The sequence below is a fragment of the Sciurus vulgaris genome (assembly GCF_902686455.1).
Source record: "Sciurus vulgaris genome assembly, chromosome: 12".
In the NCBI taxonomy this organism is placed as follows: Eukaryota; Metazoa; Chordata; class Mammalia; order Rodentia; family Sciuridae; genus Sciurus; species Sciurus vulgaris.
The window spans coordinates 22,113,114-22,133,531 of record NC_136473.1 but is presented as its reverse complement, the minus strand read 5'-3'; the positions used below and the strand labels follow the sequence as shown (position 1 = coordinate 22,133,531).

At 44.5% G+C, this 20,418-nt stretch overlaps 1 protein-coding gene and 1 pseudogene across 28 annotated transcripts in view; both read left to right on the top strand.

The window, feature by feature from the left end:
- The window catches only part of KIAA1217, a 796,647-nt gene extending 789,109 nt beyond the window's left edge, over nucleotides 1-7,538 (top strand). For 14 of the 27 annotated variants that reach the window (XM_079106261.1, XM_079106268.1, XM_079106277.1 and 11 more), the window contains 5 exons: nucleotides 2,346-2,381; nucleotides 2,530-2,607; nucleotides 2,721-4,319; nucleotides 4,819-4,941; nucleotides 5,683-7,538. In XM_079106261.1, the coding sequence (XP_078962387.1) occupies nucleotides 2,346-2,381; nucleotides 2,530-2,607; nucleotides 2,721-4,319; nucleotides 4,819-4,941; nucleotides 5,683-6,180 (2,334 nt within the window). In that variant the 3' untranslated portion in view covers nucleotides 6,181-7,538. Of the gene's footprint in view, nucleotides 1-2,345; nucleotides 2,382-2,529; nucleotides 2,608-2,720; nucleotides 4,320-4,818 lie in introns of all 27 variants that reach the window. The other 13 variants (XM_079106282.1, XM_079106278.1, XM_079106281.1 and 10 more) reach the window with 3 other exon arrangements.
- Nucleotides 7,539-12,951: 5,413 nt separating this feature from the next.
- On the top strand, nucleotides 12,952-19,170 carry LOC306641441 (small ribosomal subunit protein uS2-like; annotated as a pseudogene). Its single transcript has 2 exons — nucleotides 12,952-13,147; nucleotides 17,731-19,170. The product of its transcript is annotated as a small ribosomal subunit protein uS2-like (transcript).
- The last annotated feature ends 1,248 nt before the right edge of the window (nucleotides 19,171-20,418 follow it).

Below are 20,418 nucleotides of genomic sequence, written 5' to 3'. Positions count from 1 at the left end.
ATGGTTCTACAGTTATCTAAGGAATCCAAATCTTGGGGCCTAATTAAAGAGGCTTAATTACTTTTCACATAGAATTTTAACCATCTAAGACTAAAATAATCATTTTCCATTTACATGACACTTGACCCAGTTACCTTGGATGAAGGTCATGTACTCATACATTTATTCCTTTTTCTAGGTCATGATAAAAATGATAGTTCACTTGAAAACTAAACTCAACATCTTTAATGTAGTGGCTTTTCCACTGGAGTATTTCTGCTATTAAATCAGTATCAAAATAGATGTCCTGCAGGGTGACACTGGAAATATTTAACATGGGTGTGGCTTGGGCCCTGACCAACCAAGACAGATGCTCCGATCAATGGGAGGCAGGACACACCATCCAGGCACGTGTCTTCCCAAGATTGCGTGCCAATCCCTTCTTTGATTCAGAGGGTAAATTCTCACTCAGATCCTAGGATGATATGCTAACTCCATATTTGGAGTTGAAACCTTAGGCCAGAACTTATTTTTTTCTTTTTGAAACCCTTTGCTTGCTATGTTAGTTGTTTTATTATCTAAACGTTTTAAATCCCACAAGAGAAACGGTGTGGTTCACGCTGCAGCCCTGCCCTTTTACATGGCCTTCGGGGTGAGGACATGCAGAGGTTAAAGCAGGAGGAATAGGGCAGCTAACGTGCCTTGTACCTTGTGAATATTTCTGTGTGATTAACACTGACATTGCCATGTGTGTGTTTCTCCTTGAGTATGTATAAACATTCTTTCCGTCTTTAACCAGGGCACTAGGATTGCTTTGGGTTGACTTTGGCCGGGCCTGGGTTATTGTGCTTTGTTATGCTCTCATTAGTTTAACCAAATTGCCTTCTTTGGGATTGTATTGCATCCTATTATAATCACCACTCCTTTGGGATTCTGCAGCAAGAAGGGGCAGCAGTGCCTTGGAAGCCCCAAGGCATTGCTGATATCCAGGTGGTCGCATATGGCCTGAGGCGGCTCATGCACCCAGGCTGGCCAGGTTGTGCTTCTAGGGGAAGCTCAGTTATTACCTGCATCCTCACGTTTGGGGCCCTTTAGTCCTGAGTCTTGGTGAGACCCTCAGAAATGTATCTTTGCTCTGAACCATAAAATGTAGAGAATAAAAGCTGCATGGTAATATACAGAGAATTAAAGTTGAATCATGATGTCACAATCACTGTCTTAGCTTAAAATATCTGTTCTGTGTTTAGATCACAGTCATGCACCACATAACAATGTTTTGGTCCACAGTGGACCTTATTTACAATGGTGATCCTAAAAAATCCCTGTCCCCTAGTGACATCCCTGTATCCATAAGGTGGTACCACAGCCCATTACTGCCATGTTTGTGGCCATGCTGTGGAAACAGACCTACTGTGTTGCCAGTCATGTAAAAGTGTAGGATATGCAACTATGCACAGTACGTTATACTTGATAATAAACAACTGATACCAGTTTGTGTGTCTTCTAGACTTTCAATACTTATGTATCTTCGATACTTTGTATCGTTACTTTAGTGTGTACTTATTTTTAAAAATATATTTACAGTAAGACAGACTGCCCTGTTGTACTGGCAGTGGCCTTATACATGCCGTGTTTACAGTGTCCCTTGATGACATCAAGAGGCTACACTGAGTGATTGAGGTACCTTCTGGGTTTGTATAGGCACACTCGATCTTGTTCACACAAAGATGAAATCACCTAATGAAGCATCTGTCACAATGGGTCCCCATCGTTAAGTGATGCATGACTATATTTTGTGGCATTATCACTGTGAATTTGGATTTGATTGTCTTGGCTCTTATTAATTTGAAGGTTATTTTGACCCTTTGACACTTGTTTACAAACTGCAAAGACATTTTCAATATGTTATTTGACCAGTGAAAAATAATGTTTGTGTTTTTGGGTTTTTTTGTTGTTGTTGTTGTTGTTTAATTCCAAAGCACCATACCTAATCAATACAGAAGTCTTTATAGGACAATTTCACAGAAGCAGAGATAGGACTGAAATCAAGCCGGAAGGGACATTTAAAATCTCCTGGTCTTGTTCCTCAGTTTCTAGGCAAGAAAACTAAAGTGCAGAGAAGTGAAATAAATGACTTGCTTAAAGTCATACAGTTAAGAGAAAGATCTGGATTAGAATCCAAACATGCAACTTCTCCATATGCTGTGCTTTCTGCAGTTCTGTCTCCAGATTCTACTAAGATCACAGTCAGAGGTTGAAAAGAAGTTGTATTGATTGGTCCCCTTATCCACTTAAAAGTTTCCCCACAAAATTTTAAATACTTAAAATATTTTGCTAATCGAGACTTTCATCTTGTGCAAACACAGGGCATTTTTGGAAGTTGGAGAACAAAGCAATCCCAGGTAAACAGAGCTGTAGGCTTTGGATTGGCGTGTAACAATTGTGCTTGACCAGCATGTTTGGAAATGTAATTAAAGAAACAATTTAGGTATAGTCCACTTTGTGGGGATGTGGTTTTGTGGAGTAACATGTCCTACGCTATTCTACCAGAATTTGGAATTTTTCCACGAAGATGTACGGAAATCTGATGTAGAATATGACAATGGCCCCCAAATGGAATCACAAAAGGTGAGTGTGCCACATCTGTGTTCCAGCTGATAACCCTGCAGATTGATTACCTTCCCTTGCAGATCCATTGCTGATTAATGTGTGTGGTTTCCCTCCTCCACTCTCCCTCACAGGTTACTGCAGGGGCTCTAAGACCTACTGACCCTCCCAAATGGGAAAGAGGAATGGAGAATAGTATTTCTGACACATCCAGAACCTCAGAATATAAAACTGACACCTTAATGAAGGAAAGTTCCATATCCAATAAGAATTTATTCAGAGACAGTAGAAACTATTCCCAGAAAAATGTGCCACAGGTCAACTTTAGTTTCGCTGGCATGAACTCATTAGAAGATGAAATAAACAAAGGGCCTAAAGTCTCAGGACTGCAGTACCTTCTACCTGACCCTGAGAATCAGAAGTTGAATTATGGAAAGACCAAGGAACTGGGTGAACAAGGACAGGAAAATACAGATAAGGTTCATGTTCCCTCCCCTGCCAGATCAACAGAATTGAATATTCCCGATATCAGAACACAAGCTCAAGATGGTCTCATGACAGATATTGGCCAAGTTGTTCTAAGACCCAAAGGGACTAGGCATGGAAACCTGAGTCCTCCTGATGATGGAGACTCAATTTCAAGTTCTCCCACTGATGAAAATTCAGCCACTGACAACATCGCCTTTATGATCACCAAAACTGCTGTCCAGGTGCTCTCCAGTGGGGAGGTCCATGACATAGTGAGCCAAAAGGGACAAGATGTGCAGACAGTTAATATTGATACCAAGAAAGAGACGGCCTCCCACCCAGAGGGAACCGAAGGTGAAGAGCCGGTCGTGTGCCTAGACAAGAAACCAGTTATCATCATTTTTGATGAGCCCATGGACATCCGGTCTGCCTATAAGAGACTTTCCACCATCTTTGAGGAATGCGATGAGGAATTAGAGAGAATGATGACCGAAGAAAAGATAGAGGAGGAGGAAGAGGAGGAAAATGGAGACTCCATAGTCAAGAATAACGCTTCCCAAATGTTTCCTACTCAGGTTGCCTCAGGAAAGCTTAGGGTGGGACAGCAGACAGAGAGGAAATTAGAGCCACACTCCCTGTCAGCAGAGACCCAGACCCCAGGAGGACAGGACGTGAACAAAACGGAGCAGAGCAAATTGAGCCTGGCAGATTCTCCAAATTCTGAAATCAAGTGTGACGTGGCCGATGACCAATTTGAAAGCCCCAAGAAAAAATTTAAATTCAAGTTCCCTAAAAAGCAACTTGCTGCTCTCACTCAGGCAATTCGCACAGGAACCAAGACTGGGAAGAAGACCCTGCAGGTGGTGGTCTACGAGGAAGAGGAAGAGGATGGCACTTTGAAACAGCACAAAGAAGCCAAGCGATTCGAAATTACCAGGTCTCAACCTGAAGACACCCCGAAAAATATGGCTAGGAGACAAGAGCAGCCCAGCCTAGAGAACACAGTTCAGATTTCAAGAACTGATGAAATTAGAAAAAATACCTACAGAACATTGGACAGCCTGGAGCAGACCATTAAACAGCTTGAAAATACTATCAGTGAAATGAGCCCCAAAGCCCTAGTTGACTCCTGTTCCTCCAACAGAGAATCTGTTGCAAGCTCATCCCACACAGCCCACGAGGCCTCTCCCCGAACCTTGCTAGTTCTGGATGAAGCCCCCCCTGCCCTAGAGCCCCCCACGTCAGTATCTTCAGCTTCACGTAAGGTATCTTGGTCTGGTGGAAAATGAAAAGACCCAGCTGCTTTCTTAAATCTGCCATAATCACCATTAGCAAAAGGTGTCTTGTGATTTAATTGCTTCCTTTCAGGTGGCTCGTGTTTTTTTTGGTTTTGTTTTTTTTGTCTGTTCGCCATGATCCCCTTCTCTCATCCTTTCTCACCTTCAAAACAACAACAACTAGGTGGCTAACAGCTAATTGATTCTGTTTTTACCTCTGTTGCTGATTGGTGTCGGGTAAACGTCCGGATGCTGGGTCAGCCATTTGCTCTGGAAATGATTGCTCTGATACTCACATTAAAATCCGTTTGATCAGTAGTGAGCAGTTGATTCTGTTTGATTCTTTCAATTAACCCCAGTTGGTGTCTTCTAGATCTGTCCTGCATGTAGGGTTCTGGCTTCTCCCCTCAGCCTTCTCTGCAGCCTTGGTGATGATTTACTCATGTGCTTCTCTTTCTCTTCCCCCTCCTGCTGGTCCTTCCCACAGGGCTCCAGTGGGACCCCACAGACAAGCAGGATGCCCGTCCCTATGAGTTCCAAGAATAGACCCGGAAGCCTGGACAAACCTGGCAAGCAATCCAAACTGCAGGATCCTCGCCAATATCGTCAGGTAGTTTTACCTTAAACCCAATTTTGGATGGACATGATTGCCGTTATGAAGCAAGTCACTGACTTAGTTTATACCAAATACTATGTTTTCTTTGTAAGATATGGTTTACAGTAGACATCCTGGATCTGGGGGCATGAAGAAAGTCTTAAAAAAAAAAAAAAAAAAAAAAAAACCTTTGTTAAACTTTTCACCACGCTCTTGCATGCTTGCAATAAAACATCTTTTACTTTGTGACTCCAAATTTTAACTGTTAACACACGGTGCCAGACCAGTTGAATTTCCGTTGGTGAACGTAGTGCTTCATCAAGAACACGTTGGGAAGCAGAGACAAACCAACCTGCTGTTGAACTGCCCTTAAAGTCACCAATACTAACGTCTGTGTTGACTGCATCTCTAGGAGCACATTAACTCTCCCATCACAATATCCCACCCACACTCAATAATAATCCCAATGCACGGCCAACCTTGCCCACTGGAAGTGGTAGTTGGAGTGACGTGACATGCTTTCTTCCTTTCCGCCTGCCTGGACATCCTTTGCTATGTGGTTGAAGTGGGGTGGGTGATCGGGAGGGTGGGGGGAAATCTGCCAGGTCTAGAGAAGCACAAGACTTAGCTCAGGCCTTGAACTATTTTGTTATTCTTGTATTGAGTGAGTCTCAGAAGGGCTGTGTTGCCAGGCCCTGTGGGCTGATCATGTTACCAGCTTTCTGATAAACTGTCTTCCGCCATCTTTGTTTGCAGGCTAATGGAAGTGCTAAGAAAGCTGTTGGGGACTGTAAGCCTACTTCCCCCTCCTTACCTGCTTCTAAGATTCCAGCCCTTTCCCCCAGCTCTGGGAAAAGCAGTTCTCTGCCCTCTTCTAGTGGTGACAGCTCTAACCTTCCTAATCCGCCTGCTACTAAACCATCGATTACTTCTAACCCTCTCAGCCCTCAAACAGGACGATCCGCTCACTCCGCCTCCCTCATCCCTTCTGTCTCTAATGGCTCCTTAAAATTTCAGAGCCCCCCTCACACAGGTAAAGGTCACCACCTTTCATTCTCACTGCAGACTCAAAATGGCCGAGCAGTCCCTCCTTCCTCTTCCTCCTCCTCCCCTCCCTCCCCGGCCTCCCCGACCTCCCTCAGTCAAGGTGCCAAGGGCATCAGGACCATCCATACTCCCAGCCTCACCAGCTACAAGGCACAGAATGGAAGTTCCAGCAAAGCCACCCCTTCCACAGCAAAGGAAACCTCTTAAAGGCCAAATCTTATTAGCACAAGTCGGAGTTACATTTTTGTTTTGTTCTGTTTTTGATTTTTAGCAGTCTGCAACAACTGTTTTCACAAGAGAATGTAACATATTGCTGTACTGTTTGAGGCTTAATGAGAAGTATGTGCTAAATACTGGATTAATAGATCTCAGTAAAGCTTGTTTGTTTTTTGTTGCTGTTGTATCTACATAGTGTTTACTGTCTAGAGTCGATACCTATTAAATGGAGTGAGCATGTGCTACTAAAAGAGAGTATGGGGAGAGGACATGGTGTGTGAGAGATGGGAAAACTGTATTAAGCATGTAAAACATGTATGATTCCAGAACTTTAGTATGTTTTGTATAAAAATATTTTTCATTACGGAGACTAGAAGTGAACAGAGAAATACACAAGTGTGACTATATAAATTGTAAAACAGATACTATAATATTTCCTTTTATTTTAGTGTTATTTAGCTTTATTACAGATTTCTATTTTTGTCAAAACTTCATGGTTCCTTTCAAGATCTTTTCTGCCAAAACATTTTGATACTATAGCATTGTACATTTGAAAGTAGTGTGCTAGACTCTAAGCCAATGAACTTCTACGTAAGCCAGTAGGGAGGCTTCTGTAGAAAGCAGTTTATCAAAACTATTGCACTGCCATAAAAAGTATGTATAATAATTTGCTAGCCCAGGCAAGCTTGTTTTCTTTGCTTTTTCTTTTTCGTTTTCTTTTTTTTGTTTTGTTTTGCTTTGTTTTAAACACATTGAGATTCTCTACTTGGTTTCTTTCAGTATCTAACCCCTTCCTTTGTTTTCTGAGACCTGGTAAGCCACACTATTGCATTGTGGATTTTAAAATGTACACTTCTGTACGGTTCTGTAAACTGATCAACTTTTGTAAATATATAAATAGACAAAATACTGTATGTGATAGCACATAGAGTAGTTTTCCCACACCAAAGTTAATTTTTATGCATGCTTTAAAAAGATATATTGGGATGGGCAGAAATGGGGCTATCCATACATTTTTAAAAAGCAATGGGTTTGCACAGCTAGAGTGTTTTGTAAATAAATGTATTTGTATAACACAGTCATGTAATATACAGAACTATAAGCAGAGACTTTGCAAAACTAAATAAAGGGCTGCATGCTTATTATTTTTTGTACCTTGTCACTATAACTACTTCCTGGTCAAAGAACAAAATGTAACTATTACCAAGTTAAGTGTTTTTGGCTTTGAGGGCATTATAAGTAACATGTAACCCACCACCTCTCAGACAACATTGCTTTTCTGAAAATTCTGGGGTGACTAATGATGAGTTCCTAATAAATTAATTGCAAGTGTCGTAACTTGTATGTAACCGGCTGACTCACTTTCTTCTTTGTGGCTCCTCAAGGCTTGGCTAAGAGAAAGCAAACCTGGTTTCCACTCTCACTTCCTGGAGAGTCTCTTCTTTCTCTTTTTCTTAAATTTCCAGTAGAAGTAAAATAGAAATAAAATGACTCTACCACTGAGATTTATATTTTGAGTTCTCAACTGGAAAAAAAATGATGTTGTCGATCTAGAGGGAAATATACTATCAAACACCACACTGTATGCTTTCATTTTTAAAAAGTGGGAGGAAAATTGGTGCATATACCAAGATTATGAATCAATTACAGAAACAATCTCAGGAACCTACTTATCATTATTTTCCTCCTCCAAAATATTTAATTTGGTGGCTTGATATAAACTGTAAAGTCTTACGCTTTAGAACCCAGTTGTATGATCCCAAGCTTCAGGCTTACTGAGCTGGGATGGTTTCACCAGAAATACTTTTTGTCTCTTCTCATTATTGTAATGGTAACACATATGTTAGCACTTAAGCAAGTATTTAGGTATAAACGATTGCAACACTTCAGTCATCTCCCATGATCTCACTACATTGTTTATATATATATAATTATTATATTATTATATATTTTATTATATATTATTATATAATATATACTATTTATTATATATAATATAAATAATTATATTATTATAATATATATTATATATATATAAAATAGCTAGCTAATCCATACCAATATATTTGCTTCCCTCTATGGAGGAGCTGAGAATTGTCTGGGGGAGCTAAATAGCACATTGTGGCTCACATTTTCAGTTTGACCTCAGACTTCCCATTACTTTGGCAAAGCTATGCAGGTAATAGTCCATTTCAGCCAAGGTAAAGCTGCAGGACAGAGCCTGTTCTCCAGGTAAGGGACAATTCAACTCAGGTCCATCACCTCCCCTGACTATTGCTTCCTCCTTAGCAAATTGGAAACCACCAGAGCTGCAGATCCCAATCCAAGTATGCATGGGCTGCCTATGACCACACCTACCAAAAAGGCACCTGTCATAAACTATGGGCCTTGACTTTCTGTTTCAGTCTGACATATCTTGTAGGAAGCCCCCTGGCACCCTAGGTGACTTTTGGCCTAGTTAAAACCTCCCTTCCCCATGTGGTTGTTTATGATGTGACCCCCATTTGTCCCTCATCTCTCTGACCTACAACACAGCTCATAGCAGCTGACCATGATAAGCCTAATGGGCAACAACAGAAACCTATAAATAAGTCCCCCATTTCCCACATTTTCTTCAAACCAGCCCATCCGCACCCCCATGGGAAAGCCCAAGGCAGAGCTCACCCATGGGCCTTGATTAGGACGTGGCCCCTCATCCTCTCTCGCCTGTTCCCCATCTGCCCATTGAGCTCTCTGCTGCTTCCAGGCTTCCTGTCTGCTCCCATCTGCTTCCGAACTTCTCTAGGATCTGTAAGTAGTGGATTTCTTCTGTTTTGTGCATTTCGGTCCTTTTGTGTCTCACTTGAACAACACCTGAACTTAACCAAGCCCACCTCCCATGGGGACTCTCCTAGAGTTACTTGGCTCATGGCCACTCCCTCCCAAGAGACCCCAAAACAGCAAGAAACTAGAACAAAAGTAACAACAGCACCTCAGTTATTTGAACATCCAAAGCGTGTGATGTCAGGCAGAATGAACTGCTGGATTTGTTATTAACAGATTCACTTAAGGGGAAGTCCATCATTCAACTAACCAATCTCTACATCTCTACATCTAAAAAAAAAAAAAAAAAAAAGATCCTTAGAAATAAACTAGATGAGCTTTTCAGAAGCATGCAATACCAACTCACTGAGTGTCTCTAGTGCACAGGGCGGGGCAGCAGGTGGGGTGTGGCTGTGACCTGTGACGTCAGTGCTGCTTCCTGGCTGTGCAACTCAGCATGTTTTGCTTCCGTCCTGTGTTAATAAAGGACCCTACCTGGTAAGACTGCTGGGAGAATTAAATACAAAGCTCTTAGGCTGAGCCTAACACTTAATTCCACACAGGTCAGGATTATTGTGATCACAGCTGCAACTTAGCCCACCTTCTGCCCTTCAGAGGCTTCTGGTCTGGTTGAGGGTGTGGGGAGGCATGAACACCAGGAGGTCTGATTACATTCCAGGTGGACAGGTAAAAGTGAGTCCTGAAGGTTGTCGCAGGAGTCCAGAGCCAGAGGTCTTGTCATGTGTTCCATGGAAGTGGTAGCACTTGGCCCTCAAAGGTCTTTTCTCACAGAACCTTCAAAAGTGTTGTGACATTAAAGAAGCTGCTTGTCTTTTAGTGCCGCTTGTGACTGGAATTTTTTCCAGTGTAAAATAGACATTGACACAAACTTGGAGAAAAGCCAAGGCCCTGGGAATCATGGCCACAGAAAAGCCGTCATCTGTGAAGTTGCCGTCTCAAACTTGGGAGTAGGTGCTCCCAAATTGCCCAGCTAGATGCCCAGATGGTGCCCATCACTGAGCAGGGTGCCAGGAACAAGACCCATGAGGAAAGGGGACACGTCCACTGGGCACAGACAGCAGGTTTAGCCACCACCCCACTCTTCCTGGCTGGATTCATAGGCAAACCCAGTCCTCTTCCCAAATGCCCACTTTAATTCTAACCAACCTCCTTTCTTTTCCAATGCTCTGTAAAGGCAGACATTTGAGCAACCAGGAAGCTTTTTGGAGGGAGTCAGAGAACGATAACTACTTCCACCAACTGAAAGGTAGTTTTGCGGAAGTAACCAGACATTGTCTGGAAAACACTATTAGCCATGCAACCAAAGTCTGCTTTTGGCCACTGAGCCCAGAGAGTAGAAAATCCCAGGCCCTGCCAGAGCGCTGGTTCCTCTGTCTCTGGAGAGGGTACTTACCTTAGAATCAACTCCCCACCTGGCTGACCCAAAAGCAGCGAAGTGAATTATGAGCAACACACTCTGTGAAAGAGGCAGAGGAGTTTACAGTGCCTACCTTAGGTGTAGACATACATGCTTCTGGTTTTAAGTGCCTAGGATTTACAAGAATTCCTTAGTGCTTGGGTCTGAACATATCAGCAATAGCCCCCCACAATCTGTGATGCTTTGAGGACCAGGTGTAATGCTAAGGTGTTTTACAGCCATTGCTTTTTAATTCTCACAAACTTCCTGTGAGGACTTTACTGTACTGCCTCCCCATCTCACTGTAGAAAATAAGCCTGGTAGGCCTCACCTTCCAAGCCTGCCTTGCTGGGCCACACCCAGGTTCTGCCCAGCTGCCCTCCGCTCCCTGTGGGATGCTCCTCCTCCAGCCCCACCGGCCCCACCCCCTGCAACTCTCCTGTAACCTGCATCTATCTCTGAGGTGCTGTGACTAAGCAGATCCCCGGCACCTCATAAAAGGGGTTCTCTAGGGCTCTGTTTCCTGAGACTTTGGACCATGGACCTGTGAAGACACTTTAGCCTCTTGGCCTTTGAAATTCAAGAACAGGTTTTGATCCTATCAGATCCACTTCCCCTTTTAAATATATGAGAGAAAATTCTTGATGTATCCTACCTGCTCTCCTAGGTTTCAAAATAAGACATTACAGAAAGCCTTAGCAGTAGTATAATAAGGCCCTCATGATATTTAAACGTCTGAACTGATCAGCAAAAATTCAGAGGAGTGATGGGGGACTTAAACAGCACAAGTGTTTGGTGATGCGGCTTTTCTCAAACAATGAACAACTTTTTAAAACTTAAGACAAGGCTGGGGATGTGACTCAGGGGGATAGTTCTTGCCTAACATATACAAAGTCCTGGGTTTGATCACCTGCACCAAAAATTTAAGAAAGAAAGAAAAAAAAAACACTTAAATGTAAAATGGAATTGGCCCCTAGGCTCAAATAATTATAGCAGAGTTTTCAACATGCCCAATGGATGTTACCAGGCCCTGCTAGGGGTGGGACCACTCTTGCTGGGCCGATGTCTAGCATCCTGACCACGTTCAGTGCCAGCGCCACCTCTGTCACTGGGACAACTAAAACACTCCCCACAAATACCCAGAATGGTCCCTGAGTGGCAGAACTGCTTTGACTGAAAACCACCAGCATGTAATAATGAACATGGGCTTCATGGTTGAAAAGGTCAAGTCAACCCCAAGTGCACAGGATCCAACAATGAGGAGCCACCACAGGACTGGCCTGGAGACCCCCCTGCACGTGATGGTGGCACTTCAGGGACACACGTAGAGCTCAGCTATACAGCCTTAACACTCTTCTACCATGGCTGGAACTTCCTTGTGAAGCCTAAATCCATTTTCGCTCTTGTCATTTGTGCCTGGAGGGGTAAGTGATTAGCCCATAAGTAACTGTGAGGAGGGAGGAATGGATGTTTGGAAAGGTGAGGTGGAACGGGTTCAGGATGCCTGAAGCTCTTGGAGCCGGGTGGGGGACTCATCACTTAGCAGCTGCAATCTTCTATCTCCCAGCTAATCTTCTAACAAGAAAAGATGGGGAACAGCGAGATATACCCCAATAGCAGAGAAATTCAAGAAAGCCCAGTCTTCCATCAGGGTAACCTTGATTCACTTGCCAGGTTCTCAAACTGGCTGCAGGCTGCCATCACCTGGAAGGTGCTCAGAGGTACAAGTAGAGTTTCAAAAACATCCTCAGGCAATGCTAATGGGGTAGCAGGACAACCACAGTCTCCCTGGAGAGAACCAGTGGCTAATAAGAAAAATAAAGTGACTATTGCCACACAGCAGAAAGTTCATGCTTGAAGAGTATTGGCTCAAGCCCCGCATGGTGGGTCTCACCTGTAATTCCAGCACTCAGGAGGCTGAGGCAGGAGGATCATAAGTTCAAGGCCAGCCTCAGCAACTTAGTGAGGCCCTGAGCAACTTAGCAAGACCCTGATTTAAAATAAAAGGGTTTGGGGCGTGGCTCAGTGGTTAAGCACTCCTAGATTCAGTCCCTGGTACCAAAAAAAAAAAAAAAAAAAAAAAGAGTATTGGTTTGGCCACCACTTTTTTTAACTTTCCAACTGTGTTCTTTGAAAGTTGGAATTTATAAACAGTATTTGTCCTTCTACTAGATAATTACTTGGTGACATTTTAGAGATGGGCTTGGGTTTTGACGCTTCCAGTTCTGTGGACATCTTCCAATCCTGGCTAGACTTAAAGCTGTGTTCCTCAGGACGGGATGTTTATAGTATTGAAGGGTCTTTGGAGTTGAAACAATTTTAAGGATTTGACTTCATGAAAGTGCAGGTGTGGCTCCTCCCTCAGCCTGTGGAAATTCTGGAATTTTCCTACAAGGGTTCCTAATATGAGATGTTCCAAGAGTATTTTGTTACGAAGTTGCCCCGGATGGCGAATAACATTAGTGAGGTACTTCATCTGCTGCCTCTGTGACGTGACATGAATGCCTAAAGCAAAACTTCCCTTTGGGGAGTGTAGATGTGACATGGGCTTTGGGAATGTAGCTGAGGAGTTAAGAAACAGATGCTCTGGGGCAGGAGGAAAGCCTGTCCCAGACTACGGGGAAGTTCCCAAATCATCGGGTGACAAGTGCTGGCAGCACCAGGTCAAAACCAAGAAGTTCCTCTTGTCTCCAAAAGCCCTGGGCCTGATGCTACTTGTCAGAGGGTTGGCTCTTCCAGGTAGCCCCCTCCCTGTATCCTCAACGTCACCATGTCTGCATCAGGCAGGTTGATACTTGGACAAGTTGCTTCTGTTCCTTCACCAGCCCCCGGCTCTGCCTCAGTTCCTCTCTCATCTGCCAGCTGGGTCTGCCCACCTCACTACCTCCTGTCTCCGCCCTCAGCCAAGCTGACAGGCTTGGGCTGGCTCTGCCATCACCAGTATCTCCTTGTTTCTGCGCCCAGGGCAACTTTTTAGTCCCCATCTTTGACTTTACCATTGTTCCATATTAGACAAGCCCCTTCCTATTGAAGCCAGAATTGGGGACAGTATAGAAATAGGGGATTGGGTCAAATTGAGGAAATGGAGGCCAGGAAAACCATCTGCATCTGGAAGTTGGAGACTCCCCTGGGAGAATGGAAGGTCAAGGATCTCTGGAGCCCACTGATTACCAAATTTACCTGCCCTTGTCAAGGACTACAGGCAGGGAGCTGCTAATTAATGCCCCCTGGGCCCTTACCTGCCATCTGCTGCTCACCTTTTTTGCTATGTCACTGGCAACTCCTGGGCCTAGTCATGTAAGCAGGAAGATATAGGGTGTGTTCACTTCTTGGGACTCTTAGAACATCAGCCATGCCCCCTTCTCCTTCCCGGGGGAAGTCTGTATAATTACCTTTAAATAAAACCTGCTTAATATATAATATTATGTAATATTATATGTTAATATTAATATTATATATAATAACATTAATATTATATATAACATAAGCCTTGGCGTGCTTCTCTCATGTTCAAACTTCAACATTTAAGGAAGTGGAACTCGTCACCAGTAAATGACAGTATCACTATGTACACAAGGAAATGGGGGCCAATCCTGACACCTTCCCAAGTCAGCACATCTCTGCAGGGCAACGGATGATCCACAACACTGGCAAGCAACTGTCCCGCCCTTGTATGTGTGGAAGGCTGGAAGTCCTTCGTCCTCCCAAGCACATCTCCGTTGTTTTGTTTAAGGCAGCATTAAAAGTGGACCGTGCTATCCTTTACTCAGATTGCACCTAAAATTGCATGTTAGATTAAGAATGATGAACAGATGAGAGCATTCAACTGTCTTAGACCTATGAGAAAGGCAAAGTTTGTCACATTTCCTTTCGTAGCCACCTCTCACCCCAATTTTCTGCTCCTTTCACTGCAGACCAGTGGCAGTCAGGGGTCCCAGCCACTTCTCATCCAAGGCCCTGTTCTTTTCTGGGCCAGGAAGGAACCTTCCAGATGCAGCCCCTGTACTTTCTGAGAAGTGGGGGGTTTTTTGTTTGTTTGTTTGTTTTTTGTTTTATTTACATCTAACGTCAACTCAAAGCCAAGAGTCTGTATTTTGTAGAAGCCTCCCAGTGCCTTGAGGTGGAGGCAGGCAGGAAAACCTGTAGGAATAAATAGGTCATTATACAAATGAAGGGAATCGCAGTGGAAGAGGCCTCGCCAGGCCTGACATGCCTTACCCAACCTGGTTAAAGGATGTTCTGTTCCTGACACTCCAGAGAAAGAGGCCAGGAACTCCTCCTCCTCCCTCTAGAACCCCAAGCAAGGGAGATACTCCTGATGTGAAGCGAGGCATTCCTGCCCTAAGGGTGGGACCTGGTTTCTCCTTGCCCTTCACAGCTCCAACCACCCTGCCTCAGTCTGCTCCTCAGACAAGCCAAAACCACAGGGTGCTTCCTCTGCCTAGAATATTCTCCCCTACCTCCAGCCTCACCTGCGTATTCATCCTCTGGTCTCCACTGCCCCTCCAGGAAGCCTGGACGTGGGTCCCTGTTGTGAATATCCCTCCTTCACAGCACTTAAGGAAGACTAAATTATACAGTGGTATGTAAATATTTAATAAGTACAGAAATTAAAGTCTATATGTAACACATGGAGAGGTCCATAGCAGGACCTGCCCAAAGTCTCGTAGACCCATGCTCTTCTGTGGGGACACTGGCTAGTAGAGGGGATGTGGGGGACAAACTGACATGATCCCTACCATTCACATCATCCACCAAAATCTCTTTGAAGACTTGAGATTTAAGGTTCCTTTAAGAATCTACAGCAGTTTAGGAAAAGATTGTTCACCGCCTGCCACCTAGTGGTCATTTCTGGAACTTCCTTGACGAGACTAGAGCAAGCCTTGCTCCTCGTGGAAATCTTTCCACTTCTTCATTGCAGTTTTTACTGCAGTTATAAAAGTGCAAAATTGACCAGTTTTTGCAGCTGTGGCCCTGGATAAAGGTGTGAGGCAGGTGACACTTGTCCTCCCTTGCAGAACTACTCACTACCTCCCATTATTCCAATTTGGGGGGAAAGTAAAATGAACTAAGACATTAAAAAACGAATGTTCCCTTCTAAGCACCTTAGGACTGCAAGAAAAGAACATTTAGGTAGTTTGTCCAGTGATGGAATCTGAGGATCAGATGGCAGATCAAAGGTGGAATTCCCCAGAACTCAAACCCAAGGGGCAGAAACAAGCCCACATGAGGTGGCCCTCTCCTGCCTACTGGACATTTTGCTGTGCTCACTCAGCTTGCTGTTCTTTCATTTCTAGCTGTGGAATTTCTGAAGAAAATTTTGCTATCCACTGCAGAGATGAAAGAACTAAAATCTGTAAACACATGGGGCAAATGGTATGGCCACAGGAACAGAGCGGGTCCTGACCCAGATGAGCTAAGCAGAGTGATAGTTCAGTTTAGAAAAGCTAGTGACAAGGAGATGTTGTATTTTAATCAAAACATGAAGAGACATCTCCAGGCAGAGCCAAGTGGGACTGTTCCCTCTCTTAACCCAAATGCTGTGTTCTTGCTGGGCACAGTGGCACATGCCTGTGATCCAGTAACTCAGGAGGCTGAGGCAGGAGGATCACAAGTTTGAGGCCAGCCTCAGCAACTTAGCAAGAACCTAACTCAAAAAGGGCTGGGAGTGTGGTTCAGTGTTGCTGCGCGCAACAACAATCCCACAGATATTTGTTACCGCCTACAGCAACAATCTCACGGGTATTTATCAGAGGTGGACTGGAAATAAACTACTTCTATTCCTGAGCTGCTTCCTTGCTTGCTTACTTATTCTCTAGCTTATAGAGGAGGAGAGGCTTGCTTGATTTTAGAGGAAGAGGGGCTTTGAGAGGGAGTTTTAGAGAAAGAGGCTTGCTACGCTTTCAGAGACCTATTTCTTCTTAGAGTTCTGCTGCTGCTTCTTAGAGGTGCGTCCTGCATCCTGCAAACTAAAGGTGCGTGCTAGAGGTGCGTGCTAAGGGTGCTATCAGAGGTGCTTCTTAGTGGTGCGTCCCGCATACTGCGATCTGTGATCTGCGACCTAGAGGTGTGTTCTTAGTCCTCTGCTCTGCGATCTGCCATCTGCCTTCTGCCTTCTGCCTACTGCTTTTTGCCTTCTGCCTACTGCCCGCTTATAATCCTTCCAGGAGGCGGAGGGTAGGGCCATGCCAGTTAAGCGAAGGTCAGGCGAGGAGCCAGCTGCCCAATCACGGTAAAGGTCAAAAAGAGCAGGCACGAGCAGGAGCACTCGGGAACACATGTGCACACGTTGTGTGCGTGGACTCACTTGAATACGGCCAATGATAAAGCACCTGAGCGTGTCTATGTTAACTGACTTCCTCACCGCTGATGTGATCAAAACAACTTCTGGCTGGCTGCCAGGCACCATCTTGGCATAGTCCACATGGCATAGCCCCCAACAGTTCAGTAGTAGAGCACCCTCAGTGCCAAAAAAAAATAAAAAAGTACTTGTGACTGCATTGAATTCTAAATACCAACATCCTACAGTTCACTCGATGATGTCTGTCTCCAAAAGCCCTGAGTCCCTTCCACCTGCTCAAATGCTATTTTTGCAATTGATATTTTGGACCCAAGGACAAATTTATATGTATCTCTGACATTTCCACCTGTTGCACTCAACAGAACATTCCAGGTGCATTTAAACAAATCCCAGAGGTTTTACTAGGCCTCTCCAGGCTCTGCTGCTGCACGGGCTGCCAACATCTCCAACTTTGCTGACTCCTACTCCACAGAAACTTTTTGATGAGCAAGTACCAAGACTTTACCTCCTGTGTGTCAATACGCCCAGCTTGGGGAGTCGCCCTTATTCTCCCCCAAAGCCACGTGAGAATGGTGGAGGAGCTATGTAGTATTTTCATCTGTAACAGGGCTGGAGAAATTCCACTTTGGCATCTTTTTGAAGCTCTGCTCTCAGTACTTTCTATATCCTGGCTTTCACTGAATAAAATCTGGGACCTCTTAGAGCATGAAGCAAAGCCATGATTATCAACTGTGGCCATGACAGAATGAACTGCGGGCTTTCAAACCTCTTTGGCCTAGAGAAAGAAAAGGCCACTGAGCGATTCCTAAAGCTCAATCCGGTTAGGGAATGGCTGAAATGAGGTGGAGCTGCCCTGACCTCTGGTGCCCACCAGGGGGCGCTGCACCAAGGACTGCAGGTTGACTTAACAGAAAAGGATCAAAATCTGCGAAGGCCTTCCGCGCTACCCAGGGAGGGGACCGTAGCGCGTTGTTCTTGATTCCCGACGTAACTTAAAAGGGAAACTGTCATATATCCTGAGCCCTTGACGTTCTGCAAATGAAGGATGTCCTCAAGTTCCTCGCAGCAAGAACCCACTTAGGTGGCACTAACCTTGATTTCCAGATGGAACGATATGTCTACACAAGGAGAAGCGATGGCATACACATCATAAATCTGAAGAGGACCTGGGCGAAGCGTCTGCTGGCTGCTTGTGCCATTGTTGCCATTGAAATCCCTGCCAATGGCAGTGTCATATCCCTAGGAATACTGGCCAGCGGGCTGTGCTGATGTTTGCTGCTGCCACCAGAGCCACTTCTATTGCTGGTCAGCTTCACTCCTGGAACCTTCACTAACCAGATCCAGGCAGCCTTCCAGGAGCCATGTCTGCTGGTGGCTACTGATCCCAGGGCCTTACAGCCACCACCTCTTACAGAAGCCTCTCATGTCAATCTGCCCACCATTGCTCTGTGTAACACAGACTCCCTTCTGCGCTACATGGACACAGCCATTCCATGCAATAATAAGGGAGCTCATTCTGTGGGTCCGATGTGGTGGATGCTGGCCTGAGAAGTTCTGCTCATACCTGGCACCATTTCCTGTGCACACCCATGGGAGGTCATGCCTGAGCTCTACTTCCACAGAGATCCTGAAGAGGTTGAAAGGAAGAGCAGGCTGCTGCTGAAAAAGCTGTGACCAAGGAGGAATTTCAGGGTGAATGGACTGCTCCAGCTCCTGAGTTCACTGCCACTCAACCTGAGGTTGCAGACTGGTCTGCAGGTGGGCAGGTGCCCTCCGTGCCTATCCAGCAGTTCCCCACTGAAGACTGGTCTGCAGCTCCCCACTGCTCAGGCCACTGAATGGGTAGGAACAACCACCCAGTGGTCTTGGACTGTTCTGCTGACATTGAATAAGCAAAATGGAACTAAGGTTATGGAAATGAACTTGTTTCTTTAAAAAAAAAAATCTACTAGGGTCTGGGTCCCTGAGAGAATCTGTTGCAAAGAACTGACCCTCTCCTCGGGTCTTCCCTCAGTTTTTGTCCATGTCTCCACCCCACAAGCTAAGAATCTCTGGGCTTTATTTCCAGATGTCCCTCACAAAGGGGGGAAATCGTGGAGTAGAGGAGACAAATCTCCTGCCTCCTGGGCACCCCCAGAAGGATTCCTGCAGAAACGGACAGCCGTGTCCTCACGTCCCTTCAGCTCCACAGCCGCATTAGAATGAGGTGACCAGGGCATCCCTTGGCCTTCCAGTTGATTGCACGCTCAACATTTTCAGGATTGCCTGTCCCAAGATGACCCAATGATGAGTCACTGTCATTGTCACCTGCTTCCATGTAACTGATTTTATTCCATTTGCTGACTTTCAAAACATTCACAGTGTTGTAGATTTGATTAGAAAGAACATCTTGACTCTATCCCAGGTCCTTTTTTATCATTTAAAATCTGTGAGACTGTTTTCTTGTTTGCAAATACAAAAGTTTTAGGATATGTACCTGTTTTTAAAGAATGATAACTGCTGTGGACTAAATGTTTGTGCACTCCCTTCCCCAAATTTATGTGTTGAAATTCTAAGGAAATAATGTTAGGAGGTGGAGACTCTGGGCGGTGATTCCATCATGGGGGAAGAGTCCTCATGAATGGTTAGAGCCCCTGTAAGAGATCCAGAGGGCTGAGGGTGTAGCTCAGTGGCAGGGCACTTCCTAGCCTGCACCAGGCTCTGGGTTTGACCCCCAACCCCACAAAACAATAAACAAACCTGGAGAGCTCATTCATCCCTTCACCATGTGAAGACCCGACAAAGAGATGTTATCCATTCATGAACCAGGGAGCAGGCCCTTGCACCAGGCTGGAATCTGCGAGCCCCTTGAACTTGGACTTACACCTTCCGGAACCATGATAAATAAATCCCTGTTTATAAGTTGTCTGCTGTATATTTTGTCCTAACAGTCCCAATGGACTAAGGTAACAGTAGGTATGACAAGCACTTCTGTAGACCTGGTAAAATCCCATACAACTCTTAGGCATGGTATTTTTAAATCATCTCTATTCATATAAATTAGCTCAAGTCACATTTTTATGAACTGTAATACACATAAAAGTACACAAAGTAGAAAAGTTTGCAATTAAATTTTTATAAAGTAAACTTACCTGGAGTGACTCCCATCCCAGTTCAAGAAAGAAAATCCTAAGAGCTCTTCATGTCGCCTCCTGGACATGACCCCACCAGGTAACTGATTTCATTAGAACTGACTCTAACCATATGTTTGACCTGATTTTCACCTTTATGTGAGTAAAATAATCAAATATGATATGTTATTCTTCTTGTACTCAGGGCCATGAGCCGGCTGAAGTTTTGCCGATATTGGTAGCTTGTTCTTCTTGCTATATAGTGTTTCTGTGGACAAAAACATCACAATCCACTTTGTTAATTGGAACTTGACTTATTCAGTTTGACACTATTCCTAATTTCTTTGACATTTTATGTATTTTTGGTGCACATGTGGGTACATTTTTACTGGGTCTGTAGTTAGGTGGGTACTTGCCCAGCCGTAGAGGTTTCCAAAAAGGCAGCACCAGTTTACAGCTCCAGCTACTCCATTCACAAGCATTTGACACTCTGTCTTTATTTCTGGTTGCTCTGGTGGTCATTTTAGGCATTTGGTTTGCTTGCTTATTAATTGTATTTTATTTTATTTGTGAAACACATGACCACAAACTTAGTGGCT